General features: G+C 38.1%; 1 protein-coding gene across 1 annotated transcript in view; it reads left to right on the top strand.

Moving 5' to 3' along the window:
• Positions 1-24,389, top strand: part of gabbr2 (gamma-aminobutyric acid (GABA) B receptor, 2) — a 199,458-nt gene that overhangs the window by 93,471 nt on the left and 81,598 nt on the right. Inside the window, exons 3-4 of the mRNA XM_024297033.1 lie at positions 2,918-3,088; positions 15,190-15,291. Coding sequence (XP_024152801.1) covers positions 2,918-3,088; positions 15,190-15,291 — 273 coding nt within the window. The remainder of the gene's footprint in view (positions 1-2,917; positions 3,089-15,189; positions 15,292-24,389) is intronic.

Below are 24,389 nucleotides of genomic sequence, written 5' to 3'. Positions count from 1 at the left end.
CATGTAAGCCTATAAAAGCCCATGAAAACCTGTGGAGCCTTTAAAAGCCTATGAAGCCTATGAAGACTATAAAAGCCTATGTAAGTCTATAAAGCCTATAAAAGCCTATGTAAGTCTATAGAAGCCTATAAAAGCCTATGTAAGTCTATAGAAGCCTATTAAAGTCTATAAAAGCCTAAGAAGCCTATATAAGCCTATGAAGTCTATAAAAACCTATGAAGTCTATGAAACCTATAAAAGCCTATAAAAGCCTAAGAAGCCTATATAAGCCTATGAAACCTATTAAAACATATGAAGCCTATAAAAGCCTATGTCAGTCTATGAAGCCTTCAAAAGCCTATAAAAGCCTGAGAAGCCTATATAAGCCCATGAAAGTCTATGAAAGTCTATAAAAGCCTGAGAAGCCTATATAAGCCCATGAAAGTCTATGAAAGTCTATAAAAGCCTAAGAAGCCTATATAAACCTATGAAACCTATAAAAACCTATGAAGCCTATAAAAGCCTATGTAAGTCTATGAAGCCTACAAAGCCTAAGAAGCCTATAACGCCTATACAAGCCTATGAAAGTCTATAAAAACCTATATAAACCTATGAAGCCTATGTAAGTCTATGAAGCGTATGAAAGCCTATGAAGCCTACGAAAGCCTCTAAAAGCCTATAACAGCTTGTAAAATCATTTAGAAAGTCTATGTAGCCTATAAAATGCTATAAAGGCATATAAAACCTTTACAAGCACAAAAAAATCCTATGAAAGCCTATGCAGCTTAAATACAGTAAGCCTATGAATTCTACAAAAGCCTATGACGCATATGATGCCTACAGAAGCCTACGAAGCCAACTCCAATGTTTCCACAACCTTTTGTTAACTTTTTATAAGCCCAATTTCTAAGGGGTTTATTTTTCTTTTCTTGTGAACCTTGTGGTTTCAGTCAAAGGTAAAATATTCTTGTTTTGATGTTTATCATAGATCAAAAGAAAAAAAAATGTAATTAACCACACTGATTGATATCCCTCGATAAATAAATCCTGATAAAATCCTAAATAAATCAAAATGTCTTGTGCCAGCTTACATACAGACATTGAAAGGGAGTTTTTATGGGCTTTTATCTGTCTTGCTAAATAGTTTTTGTAAAACAAAATGGCCTTAATTAGACAATTTGAAGACATAATTCTGTCAGTGAGATGTCTCACTCACACTACATTTTGAAGGTTGGAAAATCCTTGTAAATTTACTCCTAATTTAGCTGAATGTGTGAAAAGCAGTGTCATTTCTGCAACGTGTTTTACTGAGCAAAACATAAAGTGGCAGCTGTAAAGTGGAAATGTTTTCTTAATTTGATCCAACAACCACAATCGTTCAGGAGTTTTTAAATGCTTTGCTAAATGCTAAATATCAACTTAGTACAATATTTCCAGGCAGCTATTTTTGCAATCAGATGGGATTTGTAACTTGATTTTTAATTCACGAGCTTTTAAAAAACACTTGTATTAGGAGATTTGTTTTTTCTAAAGTTTGGTACACACTCACTTATTACAAACAAGAACTGATTTAGAGATGTGAACTATTGAACTTTTGAGCTCAATGGAGCAAATTCAAAGTACAGCACATTCCATGGTTGAAGTGTGCATATGAGAGGAGCTCAGAATGTTTGTTTCAAAGTGCTGACATGTGAAGAACAGAAATGCTTTTCAAAGTCCGTTACTTTATTTTTCCGGAAGGAACTTCCTTTGCTGGTGGGAATACAAGACAGAGTCAGACAATCATCAGTAAAATCCATAAAATCATATAAATCAGTAAAATCGAATACTACAAAAAAACAATAACATAAATACAAAACACATACCCTTTTAAGATGCAGACTCCATAATTTTGAACCTGTTGAAGTGACCAGGTTAAAAAGTGAATGAAATAATAATTAAAAGCTTAGGATGGCACTGACTTTAGCTGTTTAGCCGTCGAACTGAAGTTGGTACATAACTGGATATAGCTCTCTTTGTCTTGAAAGGCAGTGATCTGAATCTGCGACCTGAGGGCAACAAGCTGTAGTGGGTGAGAAGAATGTGTGTGGCGTCTGTGGCGATCAGTGAACCTTTACGTTTAGCTCTTTTATTGTAAATTGTCATGAGTGACTCCTGTTCTTGGCCTACAATTTTACTGCTTATTTTAACAATTCTGTTAATTGTTTTGCGATCACCAAGACTGAGTGAACCATGAAAGGATGGATTCAATGAAGCTTTGTAAAAGGTTATCAGGATGGATGGATGGAATGGAGTTTACGGAGAAAAAAAGAGGCGTTGTTGACATTTTGCAAAAAAGTGTTCACTGTTAACCTGAAATGCGAGGTTTTGATCAGTTATAGTACCAAGGTATTTGACTTGTTCAATTGTTTCATCATTAACAGACAAACAGAGGGTCATCTCTTTGGTTTTCGACACATTCAAGTCCAGACAGTTATTTTTACACCAAGAAGAGAAAAAAAAACACGTCTTTTTGGGTGGTGTCCATGATGACAGTGTATTTTATATATGTGATTCCCGGGGTTGAGCTTCTGCAGTCATTTGTGAAGAGAGTAAAGAGAAGTGGGGAAATCACAGAGCCTTGTGGAGCACCTGTGGAGATTGTCTTGATTGAGCTGAGGTGGCAAACACAGATGGGGCCACCATGGAACCCATGGATAGACCCACCTGGTGCTCACCAATTCACCCCATAGGTAAACCATATGGGGCCCACATTGAAATGTTCGCTGGACATTGTTTGTCAATGTGTGTGAATGGGTGAATGGGACTGTGACAGCCACTTTGGGCCGTCTATGACGGTACTGAAGAGATATATAAGAATACACCATTTATCATTTAAACGGTTTTCTTTGCTAAAAACTGTTTATACTAACAATCGTTTCCAACTTTTTCATTTCAGCTGTCGTTTGCAGCAACAACCCCAGTTCTGGCTGACAAGAAAAAGTACCCTAACTTCTTCCGGACTGTTCCATCGGACAACGCTGTGAACCCGGCCGTGGTCAAGTTTCTCAACTACCACAACTGGACCCGTGTGGGGACCCTCACACAGGACGTTCAGAGGTTCTCAGAGGTCAGTTCTGTTTCCTGTCACAAATAACGTGTGGTTTGAGTGTGTTTCTCCAAATCAACAAAAATGCAACAAAGAAATTTGGCTTGTAACTGTTTGGCTACAAAATATAGAAATATAGTCAAAGAGAGGGTTTGCTGACACATTTTCTTTTTTTATTACACATCCCAGAAAGTCTATTTAGTTTATACATTTGCAGGACGAAGTAAATACAGATTACCTCCTTGTTACAGATGATAAAAGACAGTAATGAAAAAACACTTGACTTACCCTAACTTAACCTGTGAAGCAAATTTTATCTCTATCACTACAAACCCTGAATTTACACACAGACACACAGACAGATCAGTCTTGCTTTGTGGACTCCTAAGCAGTTGATGCAGCCATTGTGGAAATCTGTCTGTATGTGAGGTTCGGTGCAAAATGTTGAAGCAGTGCCAATCTTGTGGATCTCGCTTCATGCGTTTTCTTTCACTCCTCTATTCTGATATATAAAGGCCTGATGTCATAAAATATGGGTCGGGCATAAACCACAATTATTCATTTATTCTTCTAGGGCAGTGGTCCCCAACCTTTTTCAGGCCACGGACCGGTTTAAATTGGACGATATTTTTACGGAGCGGTCCAAACGGGACAGGAGTTGGTATTTTTAAGCTTCCAGCTCATGAAAATCTATCTTCAAAATAAAATGCTACTACAAGAAATTTTGTTTGGGAAAAAAAAGTCTAAAAATATCAGTGGATACTTTTTATCCAGATGATAAAGATTCAATAAAACAAAGTTGTTGGTTTGTAGAAGTCGTTTCTGATTTGAGAAAATTCCATGTTTTTTTTCCCTCATTTTAACACTCATTCCAGGCTCCGATTATCTTCCAGGCTAAATGATTCATCATGTGTTGTCTTTACATAAATCCTCATTCATTGGGTTTTTTTCAACACAAAGGAACATTTTTTGTGCTAAAGTTTCTGAACGGATGCTAATTCAGACTTGCTGTAAGAAAATTCTCAAATGTCCCTTTTACAAGCTTCCACAAATCAGCAACTTTATTTGATTGAATCTTCATTCTCCGTTAAATGTTTGAAGCTCGTTTGAACTTAGTGATGAAGATTTTCCCTTTAACATCAAAGTGGAGGCTAACAACCGGGCGCTAGCTTTAGCTACGTTTGACTTTTAAGGTGGGATAGATTAAAAAAAGTAAAAAAATGATGCAAACATTGTAAAACTAGTATTTTCTAAATATATTAAAAACTTGAATCCAACGTGTCTCCATCTTTATAATCTGCGTGAAACAGTCAAGAGTCGGGCACTGTGAGAACTGTGTCGATAATACCGTACGTCATTGAAAACTCACGGTTTTGTCTGTAAACAGCATTGTTATTGTTCTTTGTACACAAAGGTTTTTCTTAGGTTTCCTCATTGGATCTTTTCACCCCAAAAAACTTTTTAAGACATTTTATTGTTTGGTTTTTGTATTCAGCTGTGAGCAACTAGCTTAGCGATCAAGTTAGCCATGCAGGTAGCTGCTTTAAGTCATGTGACCCAGACAGATGTTGTGAACAGAATCCAGAAGTCTTTCAAAATAAAACTTTCTTCAGGATCAGAAAATAAACAAAACAGAAATATTTCAAGTTGCAGTGAGCGATGTGAACGTAGCTTTAGAAGTGTCCTTTGGAAATATGTTGACAAATATTTTCATGTGTCGAGGTGACATTGTCTTGAAGTTGGGTCATAAAATGTTCTTTTTCGAGATGTTTCAACCAAGTTGCTTCAACAGTCTTTTGGGAATGTAGACATGTTTCCTTTACAGCCAAAACAAACTCTTCCTTCAAGAAAAGCTTTGGGTTTAGATTTGGCATCTAATTCGTGTTTAATGTTTATATTTAACAGTACTTTCTGATTTAGCCCCCTCCCCCCTATCTCCCTTTTCATTTTTTTCAAACTATTGTATTGTTGTTCTGCCCTTAATTAGCCTCATTAGTCTTTTAGTAGCGAGCATTCTGGCCACCACATCTCCATTCTGCACTTTAGCAGTTCTCTAATTGCTGCAATATTTAATAGGTCTTTCAGTCTTTCTGCTCTTTTTTAAAGAACAAGAGGCTCAGAAATAACTCGAAATATTTATTCTTTATTACATTTTGTGGAGACTTGGATTTAAAATCATGGTCTTTTTTACCTTTGGTAATCAACAGCAGTTGCTGTACTCAAAGAAGTATTTCCCTTACACTAAGATACTCAACAGACAGCCAACTAAAATACTGAGTAAAATAAAAATAAACAAACTCACTTTTCTGAGACAGTAAAACTCTAAGCTATTGTTACTAGGTGCCACTGGTTTCAAGTAAGAGGTCTCAAACCATCACAACTGGGACTTGTAGAGTGGGTTCAAGCCTTAACACACCAATTCCTCATGAAAAATGTCCAGCAGCTTGATTCAAAGCTAAATTCAATACTGTTGGCTTTTAGTAACCATTTCAAAAACTTTGTGTTTCTTACTGTTTACTACAGTAAATATTAGGTTAATGACTTGGTCGCAACTGGTCTTATAGGGGCATTCGGGCTGTCTACGAGTGAAAAATGGATAAACCTGTGCAGGACACACAGGTGGCCTTGAAAAAGTTATAAGGTCATAGGCCACTTGGTTAGAGTGAAAATGTTCATGCACATGTTTTCTATGGGTATGCCTCAGGTGACAGGTTGTAGTAAACACTTAATAACATGTAAGGGTACGTAGGGGTGAAGTAGGAGAAACACAGGTGTGTCCAGGGTCAATACTTGCACCTTAGTAATGGCTAGCGTTGTGCAAGGACATTGTATGACGGCATCATCTTGATGTCTTAAGTGTGTGCAACTTGCAAATACTTCATGATACACTTACTACACGCATGACAATGGTACGTTTTTCTTGTACCATCATGATGACCCTTAAGGTGACCACACGAGCCTCAAGACACATGTGCGTTCCTTTTAAGATGCAGCTGCTCCTCTCTACGACCCTCTATGAATTTGGTCACCCCATAAACTGACAGCAACTGTACAGGTCAACCCCTATACAGGGCTATATGACTAAGGCATTAGTTATGTCCAAAGTGTGGCATGAGTAAATGCAGACTATGACTTACTTTGTATCCATAGTCCGTTTATATAAGAACTGGACAAAACAAGTGTTGACGTCACCCATAGGAAATGCCTTACCTTCAGCCCTCGTGAAATCCGGCCTTCGCCGTCTCTTCCTGATACGTCTACCACCATATTGCAACCCGTCGATAGCTATTAGTGGTCGGTCTGAGTCACGTTTTTATTGGATTTACTGTAGCCAATCATGAGAGAGCTTGTTTCAGCTTTTTCGAAATCCAAACCCCTCCCACTGAAAGCAGCTTGGAGGAATCCGTCAATCAAACGTTAGAGGTGGTGCGGGCAGGGAACACATTTACTAAGGTGTCTGATTGGTAAGTTTATAACTTGAATAACTGGCAATAAAGAAAAAAAAGGATTAGAAAGAACATGTTAAGAAGAATGTATCAGAGCAAGAATGGTTATTCTCACAAAATAAAAGTCTGAGAAAAAAATTACTGTTTTTTAATGGAAGTTTATTGGCCTTCCTGTAACCAGCAGGTACTTCCTTTTTAGAGCACGAGAGGGGAGTGGTTCCTGTCTTTTGTTATACAGTCAATGTTTGTACCTAGAATTTCTAACAAAATATTAGTCAAGACAAAGAAGGATTAAAAAAATATGTCAAGCCAAGTCTAGAGTGAACCCGTTCATCACTAGTTAATCCTAGTTTGCAGTAACTCAACAAACGTATGTATTTTATGAAATAAACCCTTGTTTTCCTGTTTTCAAGCCTTGACCGACTTGATATACTGCTGATGATCTGCTCAGCATCTGTAGGTTAGAAAGTTGAGTCTTACTGCACATCTCAGGAAGACCAAATCCCGTTATCGCATTCTTACCAAGAGCACAGAGGGTCTTAGGGTGGTAGAACAGACTGACGAACCGATTCAATCAACCTGCTGCAAGATCGGCCTCTATTCCTAAATTACAAAATACCAACACCGATTCCTCGCTTCATCATTCAATCTATTGTCCTATCAAGATCAAAGCATGGTGTCTGGAGTTCATTTATTCATGTTTGGTCAGAAAAATCCAACAAACTAACCCTGTTCTGCATTTACAGCATCGGATCCTATCAGAACACTGTAGTGATTTCATTCTCCTTTTCAGGGAGACAGACTAGTATTACATAATGACCAGCACATCACACACTTACAGCATGGTCTCCTCAGGAAATGGAACTGCTAAAGCCAACTGGCCAATTCTGTGTTTAGAAAGCGCCACTGAAACTCACATAGCCAGTTTATAACCTCTTTATTTAAGGCGCAATAGCGGTTTCATTTAGGTAGTTGCAAATTAGAGAGAAGGGGGGAATGTTTGTGAGTATTGCTGTTCGCACAAAAATACACACAGCAATCAACATTATTAAAACTGCCAGACAAGCAGGGATCACCCAGGAGCAGAGCAGCAATCATAAGTCAGTCGGATGACAGACCCGACTGAGAGCAGGATTAGGACGGATCCCTCCACACGCTAGGGTTTAATTACACTTCAATAAGGAGAAATTTTAGGACGTAATGATTTATTTGTGATACAGGAAAGATGTAGCAAATGAGTCCATAAATCTTTAGCGGGTAGGCTCTGGACCAGTGACATCTTGCATGCGTGGGATAAGCTCGGACCATAAATGAATAAACCCAAGAGCCTAGACACACATAGGCTGAATCGTGCCAAAGGGTTGTTTCTGTTGGAGAACAGAGCCTATGAGGGCCGGCTTACCATCTGGACTGGAGTGAGGAGACAGCCATGACTTTAAAAGCACAAATATGATTATGATTGGTTGAGAAGAGAGCCTTCTATTTAGTTATTGGTTTCAATCGACGATTGGAGTACACAACTCAAAGATCCATTGACGTATACATAAATGGACATAGCGCCAGTGACGTCACCCATAGAAAATGCTTTAACTCAGTCACCCTTTTTCTACATTTCGGGCGCCACCATGAAGCCAAACAACACTGATTGGTCCGAGTCGTTCTGAGTCACGTTTCCAGGGCAACTACTGCTGCTAATCATGAGTGAGCTTGTTCGAAGGCCACGCCCCTTCTTCTTCAGGAGAATCTACCAATCAAACGTTTGAGGCTGGGCCAGCAGGCACCACAAGCTTTAACTGAGGCATCTTATTGGTCAGTTTATAACTTAAATAACTTGAGATGAAGAAAATATATGGTGACATGAAAATTAGAATTAGCAAAAAAATGTTAGGAAAAAGGTATCAGAGCAGGAAGGGTCATTCTGACAAGTATAATGACTCAGCAAAACTTCAAACTCACAGACGTTCACGCTAATCCCCCCTTTATTTGCTGTGGTTCAGCTGCATCGTCTGCCGAAATTTGAACCAAACGAAATGGATTTGCAGCGACGCAGAGGCCCGACCGCAGACGCAGGACAAGAATGCCTGCAATGGGATTTCCTTTTAAAGTTGCGTAAAACCTGCTCCGCTCGCATCGGAGCTGTAACGCTAGCGGTGTGAGCCCGGGGTTATTCTTTGCAAGAAGATTACTGGGGGCGAAGAAGAATACAGCCAAAAAAAGGACCAAACTTTCGGTTTGGATCTTGAGTCATGAAAAGCATTGGTCAGACGCTTGATGTTTTTGTAAAACCGTTCCCCCCCAATCATTGGGTTACATCATTTTACGACAGAAGCTCCGCCCTAATGGGTCCATTCCGTTTTTCTATGGACCTACGACAAACGGGGGACCAGAAATGGTACCAGTCGGTGCTGCTTAACGGGTCCATTTGTAATGGAAATGCTAAAAAAGTCCTGACTGGCCCGGTCCAGTTTGGTCTGGACCTCTTAGTGGAAACGAGGCATGAAAGGACCCCGGCCAGTATTAAGCCTCGTTTCCACTGAGTAGTCCGGTTCAATCCGGTATTTTGAGCGTTTTTGTTGTTAAATGGATCCATCAAATTGTTTTGACCTGTACCTCTTGGCTGTCCCCATGCGTTTAAGGTCCATAGAAAAACAGAACGGGACATTTCCAGAAGAACCCCTGTTGCCACCTGTTGATTGGCAGAAAGTGATGACAAAATTAGAAAATGTCAATATAGCGCTAAGATAGCTATTTTTACGGTGGTATTCTTCTTAGCAATCTTCCTCCAAGCAACATTAAATTCCTGTTAGAGACGATGTACAAAAAGTAAAGCAATAAAAAGACAAGGACCTCCACTGTTGTTGCTTTTCTAGTGGTCGCACTACATCAACGCAACGACACGCTAGCGGTCTGTACCACACATGCGCCTTAAAAACAAACCGCTTAGTGGGAGTGAGGCTTAACTGAGTGTAAACTCTCACCAGAATTACCTGGTCCGTCCCATCCTGTACGGGACGGACCAGTGGAAATGAGGCTTTAGAGACCAGCGTCTAAAGAAAAGAACAACTGTTGAACCCGGCCTTTATTAGACCAGTGTCTGTTAGAGACCGGCCAATACTAGAAGAAATGTGGTAAATAAGATTACTTTCAATTTTAAGTTACTGTCACAAAATGATACTCCCAGACATTTTTTTTTATTTCAGAAACACACGTCCTTCTAATGAGTTTTTCCACAATGTGTTGAGTAATTGACTCCAACATTTTGTATCCTAAAGAGTCACTCTGGTGTAAATTGTGTTTTTGGCATGTTCTTTTGGCATTTTTTCTGATTACAGAGACAAATATAAAGAAAATTAAGCCTAAAATTGGATTTCTGAGTATTTCTTTATTGAAATCATTTTGAATCAGGAGCAAACAAAGATGCAGTTTGAAAAAAGATTGTAAAAGTGATGTAGAAAATACCCTGAGTGGGCAACAACTCAAGCAAATTTCTATTAAACTACTTCCGCTCTGCAGAAACTATGTCTTAGAAAACTACAGGTTTTTGATTTTGGTTAAAAAGGACAATTGTATTTTAAAAGAATGCTTTTAAAATAGATGAAAAGTTGATCGGAGAGAGGTTTTAAGCAGGATTCCACAGGATTGCGTACTACATTGAAAACTGGGGAATTCCAAAGTCTCTAGGAAAGCTTCTTCCTCTCTTACCACCTATCAATCAATCTTTTCCCTCCATCTCTCTCATTCCCTCACTGCACTCCTCAGCATCATCTCACGTCTCATCTCTTTCGACAGGTCAACGTTTAAACAGATAAATTACTTTTGTTTTCTCATAGATTTTGCCAATAAATTCAATTCCATCTATATGCTTACTTTTCCAAGGCCTCCTAAAAAATAAAAATAAAGGATCACTCGGGTTGCCAGCTGCCGCCTCTGTCTTTGTTTTTAGCTTGGTTTGCAGCTGAGCCCATTAAATGAGCACTCAAAACAACACAACACGACATTTTACCTTGTCTAGATCACCAAGCCAAGTGTTCCTCAAGAGCAAAAACTTGGTTGTATTGATTCACTCTGGCCTCTCTGTCCTTTCATCTCAGTGAGTACAACATTTGAGGAAATGTTTGTACAGGAGTGAGGGATGTTGGGAGTGATTTAGAACTCCCTCCAGGGAGGAGGCAGTTATGATAACGGAGATCTGGAGACATGAGGGAAAAGAATGATCACACTGGTAAATTTCTGCAGGAGCTTAGGCTGCAATGCACGGATGTCTCTGCAGTTGTGTTATCTTGCGCTTATTTTTATCTTATCTAATTTTGACAAAATATATTTTTATAGAGAGAAAATATTGGAAATTATTTAAGGTTTAGGTTTATTTATTCTGGAATAATATTCCTGCGTTTTTATTATTCATAGTAATGTTAAATAGTTCAGTTTTTAAAGTTTTAAAATTTAGTTTTATAGTGATCAATAAATGTTTATCCTAAAAACTAAAGTACATACATGCCAAATTTGGTGCTGGTACCACAAAATGCACTATTAGTCTAAAATATCAACCTTAGCGGATGTTTCTGTTGTTGATGTGTTCTCCTCATTGAAAAAACCACCAGCCCATATTGAAACAAGCTGAAGCAAGATGCATTTATGGAAGAGTAGGCTAAGATCTGGAGACAAGTATAGGGCAGACAAACTGAACCTTCATCAGTTGCCGCTTTATGTTGTCCCTGCCAACTGTGCCTGGCACGCAGATTTAAGAACACTCTGATGTCTGAGCATGCCCCAAGTCCTGCGCTCCTGGTGGGGGTTGTGATACTGATATTAGCGGTGGGATGTGGCCAAAGGAAATCTAAGAAACACTGCAACAGACTGAGTACATTTCCAAATAGAAGCAAATATTTTTAAAGACTCACTCTGATGCGTTTTTAACATGTATTTGTGGTATTTTTATGATGATAGATGACATACATTAAAAATTTAAGCTAAAAGTTGAATTTCTGAGTATTTCTTTATTTAAATTGGTGTGAATTAGGAGCAGAAAAACATTTTTTGAAAAAAAAAGAGTATTTGTGACGCAGTAAATATATAGGGCCTACAAATTCTGACTACCAAGTCGTCATACATGGATGGTTGGGGATCCCTCCATGTGACTCTTCAACGTATTGAGTTTCCCCAACTCGTCGTTTTTTGACGTGCTAGCTGTTCCTATTAAATCACGGGTGCTAAACCCTCGGGACGTGGTACTGGATACAGAACCAGACGCAGTAACGGACGTGGAACCAGTACCGGGTTTGGGTTAGGGTACTGGTACTAGGTTAGGGTTAGACTATCGGTACTGGATTTGTGTACTAGGTTAGGAAAACAGAAGGGGGAACCTAGCCCTCAAAAAGGGCAAGTTCGGTGCACACTCCATGCCAGCCCCCCAGGGAGCAGAGCCTCAGGCCCCCCATCCCAAGTGGTATAAGAAAAATGAAATTGGATTTTTCCAATGAGGGTACCGGTACAGGATTAGGGTACCGGTACTAGGTTAGGGTTAGAGTACCGGTACAGGATTAGCGTATTGGTACTAGGTTAGGGTTAGAGTACCGGTACAGCATTAGCGTACTGGTACTAGGTTAGGGTTAGAGTACCGGTACAGCATTAGCGTACTGGTACTAGGTTAGGGTTAGAGTACCGGTACAGGATTAGCATACTGATACTAGGTTAGGGTTAGAGTACCGGTACAGGATTAGCATACTGATACTAGGTTAGGGTTAGAGTACCGATACAGGATTAGCATACTGGTACTAGGTTAGGGTTAGAGTACCGATACAGGATTAGCATACTGGTACTAGGTTAGGGTTAGAGTACCGGTACAGGATTAGCATACTGGTACTAGGTTAGGGTTAGAGTACCGGTACAGCATTAGCGTACAGGATAAGGGTATTGGTGGTTAGCCTTAGAGTACCAGATTAAGATACTGGTACTATGTTAAGGTACTGGTACTAGGTTAGGATACTGGTAACAGTACTGCGTTAGATTACGAGTACTAAGAGCAAGGCCACAATCTTCCTGCACTTAGCTCTCAGCAACGGGGGGAAGGGGGGGTTGCTTTTTAATGGACTACTGAACCTTTTTTAGACACTCTGTCCTAGAAAACCATGCAGGTGTTTTGATTTTAGCCATATAACGGCATAATCACATTTAAAAGACCACTGGAAACGCTTTGAAAATACATCAAAGGATTAACAGAGTAAGATATTTCTAAACCAACTTTTATAACACAACTGGAAATTCCCAATAAAAAACTGTGAAAGCGTTGCATGCTGCAAGAACCAAATGAATGGATGTGACCTTTAACCCTGATCAAGAATAAGTTGGTTTAGAATATGGATACATTGAATTCTCATTGGAAACATCAGCTGTGACTATTTACCAATATAAATCAATTTAGGCGGTTTAAGAAAACTGGCTTACCTTAATATCAAAAATAACTTCAACTTCTTAGATCATCGCTTTTTACTTTTTGGAACATCTACAGATTCCAATTATATCAATTCATTGGTGAAAATGTGAGTCATTTCATTTCAGTCATTTGTGCACAGACATAGCTCCTGTAATGTAATCCTAAAGCCCACATTCTAGTTTAACTCCTGGATACACAAGTGGTTTTCTGCTATCAGAAGTCAAAATGCGACTGTGTGTGCAGAGGAGGCGTTGCAGGGCTGTACGTGTGTTTGTGAGGGACTAGAAAGAATCAGAGATGATAAATCACCTTGGGCTTGGCATCCCGGAGGGGCATCTGCTCCATTCTCCTCCTCCTCTGATCACATTACTCACCATCCCACTGAATCAATACATCAAGGCAGACGTTCTACTGATGTGGATACATCAACCGGCCGAGATAAGCAACGAAGATAACGCAAAAGCGTACATTTGTTGTTGTCTTTTCAGGGAAAAACACATGCACGGTGTCACAGCGCGGATTCAAATCCATTTTGAATAAAATGGAGAGGATGACATGTTCACTAAAACAATCTATTCCCAAATTCAATTTGCTTTTCTTACTGTTTTGCATTCCTATAGGTACGGTTAAGGGTAAAGTAAAATACTGTTCTGCTTAAAATGTTTACTGACTTTTTCTGAGTGTCGTTTTTTGGTCATCTGTATTTCAGACTTTTTCAAGCAAAAACCTTCAAGAATCTACCCAAATTTGTAAAACCAGGGGCGGAGCTACAGGGGGGATTGGGGGGAGCTGCCCACTGGCAAAAAAAAAAAATTAAAAAATAATCCAATTTTGAGTCAATATATGTGTAATCATTGACAAATACTATTAAAAATAATGAATACAAGCTTTTCTAAGAATGGTTAAAATAACAATATCTTTAAATGTAATTGTGAACCACTCAGATTATTTGCTACGTACCTGTATTGTTTATGTGTGTATATGTTTGGGCTGCCACCAACGATAATTTTAATAGTCGACTAATCACCGATTATTATTTCTGATTAGTCGACTAATCGGGTCATGCACAAAGCAGATGTAAAACACACATTTTAACCATCGTTAGCTTTTAACTAACTAAAAATAAAGACGATTAAGATGATAGTTTATTAAACTTTTAATGAATCCTGCTGCGTCTGTCCTTTATTAGTTTTCAGTATTAAAACAAGATTAAAATACAAAGGTTGTCATTACCTGTGATAATGCCAGTGAATGCTTTTTTACTGAAAGTACTTGCTAAAGATGCTGAAGCTTTTTTTCATTTAACTATGAAAGAGCACTGAAGTTGATCTAAATTTCTGAAAAATGTGAAGTAAAATTGCTTAAAAATTCCTAATACATGCCAAGTTTGCATAATATATTGTGTGTTGCTTAAATGTGAGCTAAACTCCAAATTAGCTCAAGAAATTTTAGTAGAATTAGCCAAAAAAGCTAGCTTGTGGCCTAAATACTAGCTAAACTCCAAAACAGCCTACAATTCCTCCGTAAACTAAATTGCTCTAAAATGTTAGCCTGTTAATAAATTAGAAGCTAAACACTAAATTAGCCTAAAAAACCTCAGTGGATAACAAATGAGCTAAAAACATTGCAATTTTGCTAAAATATTAGCTAAACTCCAAATGTTTTGAAAATTACTATATATAGTAATATATATACTATATATTACTATATATATATATATATATATATATACTATATAAATATATTTAAAGGGTTGTTGCTAATCTACATAAAATTTTGAAATTTGAAGACTTTTTCATTCAAAACTATAAAGTTTACGTTACCAAAAGTACAAGCACTAATGTCCCGGACAAGCTGAACGTTTTAATACTTAGATTGCTGAAATGGCTGAAAGTGTGATTGAGTTTTGATGGTCCGAAAAACAGGGGCAGGAAAAAAGCAGGAGAATCACTGTCGTGTGAATGCTAAGTAAGCATTCACACTAATGTAAAGTAACGACAAATTGACTATAAATTAGTTGTCAACTACTTTAATAGCCGAGTAGTTGTTGATTAGTCAACTAATCGTGGCAGCCCTAGGGTATATATTTAGGTTTTCAAGAATTTCTTCACTTCTTAGTTTCATTTTTTTGCCTCTACTTACATTTATGACAGCACATCCACTAAAATAACAGCTGGTTTTAGTTTTAATATCATTAATATTAAGTATTCATTCATATTAAACTTTCTCTCTTTTCCCTTTAGGTCAGGAATGATCTAACCAATGAGCTGGAGAAAGCAGAGATTCAGATCGCAGACACAGAAAGTTTCTCCAATGACCCTTGTGTCAACGTCAAAAAGCTAAAGGTAAGTTCTTCATTGAAAACACGTGTTATGGACATTTCATTTTCTATAAAAAGGCTGTTTCCATTCCATCTTTTTTTCATTATCTAAAAGAAAGTAGAATGGTTGTGATATCAGGCTCATCCATGTTGGTTTTAATCCTTGAAAATAGCTGTTGATAAGTGTAGTCCTCATGTATGTTCCCATGTTGCTGAATAAACCCATTCATTCAACTCAATGAAAAACTGACAGCACATTGTAGGTGTTACACCTTAATAACAGGTACTTTTAGGTGATTTTCATATGAATAATAAAGAACACATTGTGCATAAAGAAGAAGATTATCTAAAAAGACGATCAGTTCTGGATTAGAACTCAAATGGGTTGAGTAACTTTGGGGACACAGTGGTTGTTATCAGATGGATTTTAGCTTTCATGCTAAAATGAGTGAAGGAAGCTGCTCTGCTCACGCCTTTAGATGGAAAATAATTCAAATAAATCATTGATCTTAAATAATATTTTATACTAATATTTTGAGATTTAAATGGTTTTGTTGTTATGACATAAAGATTTCCTGAATGCAAGTTGTGACTGTTCCTCATCATATTGTTCAGTATTCTACCTTATAAAGTTTGAATGTATATTATAAACGCAAAAATTGTTTTAATAGTTCATTTAAGGAGATCAAGCTGTAAGCTGAATTCTGTATTTCTGGATCTTTAGAATATCATTGCCACAAAAAACCTTCACAAACATGTTTTTGCCACTTTTATAAAACTAGAAAGGAAGATGATCCACATGTGTGTATGTAAAGTAGCACTCTTGGCTTGATGGTTAATCATATCTAACAAGGCTTCAATTTAATAACAGTGTAATGTTTTATAACTTCCTATGAAGTCGGTTGGTTGGATGGTTGGTTTGGTTATTTGGGTTTCTTTGACTTGTTTAGTTTGGTTTTGTTATATTGGTTGGTTGGTTGGTTTGGTTTGGTTGGTTAGTTAGGTCTGGTTAGTTGGTTTGGTTTGGTTTGCTTTGGTCTGGTTGGTTTGGTTATATTGGCTGGTTGGTTTGGTTTTGTTGTATTAATTGGTTGGTCTGGTCTGGTTTGGTTTGGTTTGGTTTGGTCTGGTTGGTTGGTTTGGTTTGGATGGTTGGTTTGGCTTGCTTTGGTCTGGTTGGTTGGTTTGGTTTGGTCTGGTTGGTTGGTTGGGTTTGGTTATATTGGCTGGTTGGTTTGGTTTTGTTGTATTAATTGGTTGGTCTGGTCTGGTCTGGTCTGGTCTGGTCTGGTTTGGTCTGGTTGGTTGGTTTGGTTTTGTTGGTTAGTTGGTGTGTTACTTTGTTGTTTTTTATGTGGTTGGTGTAGTTACATTGGCTGGTTGTTTTTATTTTGTTGTATTGGTTGGTAGGTTTGGTTTTGATGTAGTGTTTTTTGATTTGGTCTGGTTGATGTGTTACTCTGTTGTTTTTTATGTGGTTGGTTTGGTCATGTTGGCTACTCGGTTTTGTTTGGTTTTGTCTTATTGGTTGATTTTTTTGGCTTGGTTGGGCTGGTTTGGTTTATTTGGTGTGTAGCTTTGTGGGTTTTGTCATGTGGTTTCATTTGGTTCTGTTATTTTGGTTTAGTTTGGTTGGTTTTTGATTATATTGATTGGCTTGTTTGTGTGGTTGGTTAGTTAGTTTGGTTATTTGATTTGGTTGGTTTGATTATATTTGTTTGGTTTTATTGGTTGGTTGATGTGTTAGTTTGTTGGTTTTATTTGTTTTGGTTGGTATGATTAGTTAGTTGGTTTACTAACCGGTTGGTTATTTGGTTTGGTTGGTTGCCTCGTAAAGCCTTCGTCACAACTGTCCTTATGGGCGGATAGGGGTTGCCGGCATGCACAAAAGGAACAAACCTGTACGGAGCATGCAGGTGCCCCGTAGAAAGTATCAAGGTCGTAGATCACTTGGATAGCCTGTAGACCAAAATGTTGATACAAATATTTTCTACTGGCATGCTGCGAGCAACAGGTTGTAGTGATTGAACACTTAAACAACACAAAAGGGTATAGTAAGGGTAAAGCAGATATAACGCAGGCGTCTCACTTTGGGGAAAATGTTAGCTACACGCACTAATGTCGTATGGATGATGCTGTCGTACAACGCCCTTATGCCGCAGTCTAGGCATTGGTGAGGTGTGAGTACTGGCTCCTTACTCACTATTAGTGGCTGTTGCAAGCACAAAGTGTGCAGTCAATGTTAAAGTGTGTATAGGATGAACACACAAACTACCCTGATTGTCCAAATTCCTAATAAAAAACAATCAGGAGCACACTCTTATCATGTGGATAGTGCTAATTGGCTATTTGCTCCATGGGGGCATTGATAAAATGAAAAATTCTACCATGTATCTCACCTACCTCCCCCTTACTTGTTGTCTAAGTTTTTGCTATGACCTGTCACTCGCAGCATGCCCGTAGAAAAATGTACATGAACATTTCTGCTCAACAGACTGACAACGTTCTACGACCTAGATATTTTTGGCATACAGGTTCACCTATCTTTTACTCGCAGACGGCACAAATCCACCTGTGAGAGCATTAGGACAATACAACTTAGTTGTTCCTTTGGTCAAATTATCAACTTTATTCCAGGGACTTCATCAATTTTTCTAGGTCTCATCCATGATTTTGTTGTTATGACTCAATCGGATTAATTCATTTCAAAACATTTGTATTAATTATTTTCAAGTCTTTTTTGTAATCATTGTATTTTATTAATAACAGAAAAGTACCAATAATCTATCAACATTTGTAGTATTACATATTTGAAGCAGAAAGCAGCAGATTTGTGCAGATATGTCTTGAACACTGTCTGCTTTATATTCATGAAATGTTTTGCTGTCAAACGGCAATGCCATTATTTTTACATTTACCAACATACAAGCTAGATTTAACTTCCCAACTGGAAAACATGAAGCAAATGTATTCTGTGCTTTATGAAAACAAACATACATAACTAAGAAAAACAGCAGCAAATAAGAAGCAAAAGAAGAATTTGTTCTCCTTTTTTTGTGCGAGAGAAACATGGAATAGATGAGAAGGATGCAGAAAAGAGACGAAAGAGATGAACTGTATGTGCTCTGCATGTTGAGGCCTGATACTTTAAGCCGACATCACCCTCCCTGGATCGACTGTAAATATGCAAATCACAGTGTTACAGTAAAAAACATTCTCTGTGTTTGGATGGGTTTGCAGGAGAAAAGTCTGTTCCCCAGCCATCACCGTTTGCTGTTTTTTTTTACGACAGCTCTTCTATGTGGTTAAGGAAACGGGAGCACCAGAACCCATACAGGGCTTTGATTTATTTTGATCATATTTGGCTTGGCATGTCGGGATTCTGTAGCCTGTCTTTAGTTGGGAGGGTGGATTTGAATCACACGGCCTCAACGTCACTCTGCGATCCACAAATAGAGCTCTCGCACAAATCTGTGATACTCTGAAATATTCAAAACCTAGTCAGGCATCACAGCAGTAGAACATTTAAGCAAAGCTCTTTATTCCTCCTGTGCTTTTCTTTTTATCTTATTTTCCTTTCATGTTTTTCAAGAACAAATTTTGTATTAAAGTTGGGAATCGCTTTGAACATAGATTTTCACGCAGTTACAGATTTTCTCTTTGTTTTGTTTTATAACCAGATGAGATGTTGAAGCCATGTCATCAGAGTCGGACTATTTGTAAAAAAGAAATGCCCTTAAGACTAAGTTAGGATCAAAATGAACTGGAGATGATTTATATTTATTTATTCCATTTTTTCTGTATGTATTTTTTTGTGCAGTCTGGATCAGTCTCGGCCTTCAAATATTAAACACAACCAGTGGGCAGATTTAAATATTTGTGGTCCTCTCTCATGCTGAGTGTTTGCACCAGCAATATAAAGCTAAGAATATCAAGATTCCTGTTTTTTGTATGATGCTGATGGATTATTAATAAGAAAATGTGATGCAGGAGGAACGCTCATGAAAATACAATGTGCAACTCCACAGATTTTTGCACTACAAATAATGAAATTATAAAACTTACGGTGCAATTATTCTTAGTATTAGTATACTCAATATATATACTGTATATATGTGGTACTTTATGTGTATGTGCCATTTGCAGCTAGGTATGGGTACTGGTGCCAAGATGGTATTGATACTGACATTAAAGCCTTGTTTCCTATGAGCAGTACAGTCCAGTATTTTGACCGTTTTCATTATAATGTTGACCCATTAAGCTGGACCGAACTGTACCATTTTGGGGCCCAGTTTGCTGTAGCTCCATAAAAAAATAGATAGGTTCGGTTAGGGCGGAGTCATTACACGATGAAACCTATTGATTGATGAAATGTCAGTACGACAATAGAAAGTGCTGAACCACAACGTTTCACTGTAGTTCTCTTTGCACCCCCCAACTCTCTTAAATGCTTCATATATCCTTTGTGCTATCTCACGAGGTCCAGATGATCCAAGCCTTACATTGACATGTTATCCATCCCATGACAAGTGTAGATGAAGGTGGACAGGATGTCATGTCTCCCACGGACACCAATGAAAATCAAAAATCATTAAAGAAAAAAAAAGTTGTCTTGTGGGGTCCAGATGACCCCACTCCCAACGTAAACATACCTAGGATAGGACAAGGGTTAAACAAAGTACAAAAACAAGCATGAAAAAAAAATGCTGCTGGATGACCTCCATTGTTGATAGATTCCGTTTTGCTATAGTCGTGCTACTATGACTGAAACGGAATTTGTTTTTATTTGGGCTTGTAATGATTGTTTTGTGTGGTACTTGCTCTTGTCTTTTATGTTTCTTTGCTTGTGAGCTTTTATGTTTTTACCTTTTGAAGTATTTGTTTTTATACGTTTAACTTGTGAAGCACCTTGTGACTTTTGTCTGTCAATGGTGCTATATAAATAAAACTTAATAACTTACTATGACATAAAGCTAGGCAACCGGTCTACATTCCGCATGCGCCGTTACATTCCAACTTTGAGTTGAAACACGTATCAATCACTTCTATCAATTCTATTCTGTTTTGCTGTACACTTCTAGCCAATCATATAACCTTTGAGCAATTGTGGTAGGGCTTGCATAGGAACCTGCTCTGTCTCCGGCGAGGAGACATCTACAGAGCACCGATAACACTACATCTCCCAGAAACCCCAGCGCACAGTTGCTGGATGCGGCTCAGCTGTGTCTCATTTGCCAATCACCCACAGGACACTTAAGCACTGCACAGAGCTTCACTCAGTGCGAAGTATTGTTTGTGCCACGCTGCCTGCATTACTGAGTGTTTCTATCTGGACCTGATTCTCTGTCTCTGACCCTGCTTTATCTCTCATTGTCTGCTGCCTGCCCTGACCCTTGCCTGGACTGACTCTGACTTTTAGCTGTGCTTAGGTTCTGTCTGATTTATTAGACCTGCTGCATGTGGAACCAACTGTCTGCCTGTTTGTGACCGTGGGGCTCACCTTGAACAAGTCTCCAGTCCGCTGCAAGGCCTAATACTACATACACCAACAGATGCAGAAAGTATGGCAGCATCCATTAACCTGTATTATTTTACTGGACAAAACAAGGTGTTGACGTCACTCATAGAAAATGCCTTACCTCCGGCCCTCACGAAATGAGGGCAAAGCCCATCACCGTGGCTTCCTGTTTGTCTCCCGCCACTTTGTAACCCAATTAGATTGATTGGTTTGAGTTGGTCTGAGTCACGATTTTAGAGGAACTAAGCTCGCCAATCATGAGTGAGCTAGTTCAAAGCCCACACCCCTTCCACTGGAAGCAGCTTTGTAGAATATGTCAATCAAATCTTGCAGCTGGGGACAGCGGATACCACATGCTTTTAATGAGGCATCTGATTGGTCAGTTTATAACTTGAATAACTTGTGATTAAGTAAAAAATATATTAAAAAATAGGATTAGAAAAAAGATATAAAGAAAAATGTATCAGAGCAAGAAAGGTTACTCTGACAATTAAAATGACTGAATAATAACTGTCTATTTCTCAATAGAAGCCTATGGGATTTGTCCTTGTAACAATTGGGTACTTCCTATTTGGAACAAAAGACGAGAGGCGTTGAGCTGTCCATTGTTTTGTACAGTCTATAGGTGCTATCAGTATCGTACAAAAACATACATTTTGGTGCTTTGTTTTGGACATTTCAATCACTTCTATCAATACTATTCAGTTTTGCTGTAGACTTCTAGCCAATCTTTCCAGCAAGTGTGACAGGGCTTGTATAGGATGAGGCAAAAGCTTTGCTGTAAAAGAGTCAAATTCAGCGACCTGATAGACAAGAGTGACATCTACGATGCTCTGATAAAAAGGCAGATGTCATGGCGATGAGCGGTGACAAACATCTTTACTTCAGCGCGCGTGAATACAGATGCTGATGAAAATAAACAAGAATCTTTGGCACATTTAAGTTCTCTCTGTCACCCTGTGACACTTCTGTCTCGGTTTGATCATTATTTAGGCATCGGAACGGTTTCAAAAATACAAGTTTGGCACTGGCACCATATAAAATCCAAATTATCCATTTTACTGGTCCCTTACTGACGAAATAAGTTTGCAGTAAGGTCCCTATATGCATCACCTGTAGACGTGTAACTTCTAATATCCTTACCACTACTTCACCATACATGTACCACACGCACAGCCATGTTACGTTCCATTTTCATGACTTCCTTGAGGTGGCCGTACAAGCCTCAATGTAACTGCACAATGCAGTCACTCCTGGACAAAACCCCCCACGGACCCGAACAACCCTAAAATCTGCAGCACTCATATGGGTCAACCCCCCTCCCCCCATATCAAGGTTGTGACTAAGGCTTTAATGGCAGAATCAGGCAGAGGAGCAGCTAAATATAAAAGGCATGGGGACAAGTCAAGAGGAATGATCTTGATTGCAAGCAGAAAAGTGAGGTGGTAATGGGGGTGGGGGCCTGAAATGACACAGGATGGAATTTCAAAGCGTTATGTACTACCATTTTAATAATGAATATGGTGGTCACAACTGGTATTTTACCTGTACCAGGTGATAATCGTACACTTCACGTTAATTAGGATTTTGTCTACATTAATCATTAGATGGATGAGGGGAGCAACATATGATGGAGTCTAAAATCAAGAGCTCAAGTGTGCATAATAAGCCTTAAAAAGACCTGATTGGGATTAAGAGGTGAAATGCTACTCATCTGACAATTCCACTAATCCCCATTATTAAATACTTATAAATACGCTACTTTAGTTATACCCGTTCTAAATAAAGCAGTCAAAGCTGCCCTTTGAGCCTCTGAGAACAGTAATTGTCGCAGTTACATAAAACTTTGAGCAATAAGGGTATTTTGAGGCCCTTTATTGCCCTAAGTCCATTTGCAATGCACAAACAACAATCTTGCTCATGCCCTTGCCTTTAACTATGCAGCGTTTTTTAGTGTTGCTAGGCAGGCTGGGATTTATACCGACTGTGACCGGTGGCCATAGTTAGAGTCATTAGGGTTAAGTGCCTTTTCCTTTAGTGCAAAGCAGTAATATTGAGTTGCTGCTGGCATGTTTTTCTTTCACACATCATACAATTGCAATAAAGATAAAATTCATACCACTGAAAATGTAGGTTTTGATACTTACTGGTAGACATGCATATTGTGATGATGCAACTGTAGTACAACAGAACAAATACTCCCATTTTCAAACTGCTTTTTTTTTTCTTTGCTCCTGATTCACAACAATTTGAATAAATACATTTCAAGTTTAATTTTTTTAACATATGTCTTCCATCACAAGAAAAAATGCCACCAAAAACACAATTTTTATCAGGGTGGGTCTAAAAAACTAATATAAATTTAATTTTGGCTTCATATTAGAATTGTAATACTAATTGTAAGACTAAATCCTTTTTTTTTTTATTCAGCACTAATAGAAAGTTAAATCTGCTATTTTTTATTTTCTTGTCTGTTGGCTAAAAAAGTGTACATGTTTTTTACTTAAATTGCAGAACATTCAGATGTAAATGTTGCCCTTAAAGAACTACAATGGGTGTTTTCAAATTCTATTCAAATTTTCTTGAACATCTTAGTCAGCAGGCTAAACTAAGAAACAGACATGCATTTGTCTGTCAGGTTTAAATCAAGGCTTCCGTCAGCGTGCCTCCTCACTTCCAAATGTCCATTCAACCAAGCGTCTGACTGCCAGCACCACTTGACTCAATCTGGGATCATTTCGTGCATCTGATTGGTTCTCATCAGCAGTTTCTTTGTTCACTACTGAACAAATAATTCATAAATGAATTATTTATCGGGTTGATCAGGGCACATTTTCTTGAAAATATGAGTCTTCCAAGGTGGTTTGTGAAACGATTTTGTAAGATGATGATGTTGCAGTTAATAAAAGGCAGTTCTAAATTGATGCATTTTTATCCTATGATTTAGCATATTTTCTGCACTGTAGGGTGCACTGTCAATGGATGGCTTATTTTTGAGTTTTAGTCAAATATAAGACGAAATAAGCGAAACAAAAAAGTCGAAAATGAGTCCTTAAGTCAGAATTTATTTACATTCGCAATAACTCTAGAACTTGTTTGTAGCATGCTACACGTTAGCTGTGTTGACAATTTTAAAGTACCAGTAATTCCCAACCTTGTTTGTAATACGAGTATTTTGCTTGTTTGAAAATACGTGAAAAAAACAGACTGCTACCACTTAAACTAACGTCACTGTGGCTATGCTAACTCCTAGCCATATTAGTAACATGTAAAATAAACCCAATCTGACACTACATGCTAGCTATATTAGCGCATCTGAAATACCTGTAATTTCAAACTCTGTTAACAACACGTCAAAAAAAAACCTGATTCCACTAAAACAAATGTTACTGTGACTACGCTAACTCTCAACCTTACTAGTAACACTAAAAAAAAAAAAAAACACAGGCTAACACAACTACACGTTAGCATATTTAATCACCTGTAACTCTCAACTTTGTTTGCAACACATGAAATAAACAAACAAATATCACTAAAGCAAACATCACTGTGACAACGCTATTTCCCAACATTTTTAGTAACACGTAAAAAGAAAAACACAGTTA

This window comes from Oryzias melastigma, linkage group LG11 (genome assembly GCF_002922805.2).
Source record: "Oryzias melastigma strain HK-1 linkage group LG11, ASM292280v2, whole genome shotgun sequence".
Classification (NCBI taxonomy): Eukaryota; Metazoa; Chordata; class Actinopteri; order Beloniformes; family Adrianichthyidae; genus Oryzias; species Oryzias melastigma.
The sequence above is the reverse complement of the archived record's forward strand: the minus strand, read 5'-3'. Positions and strand labels throughout refer to the sequence as shown.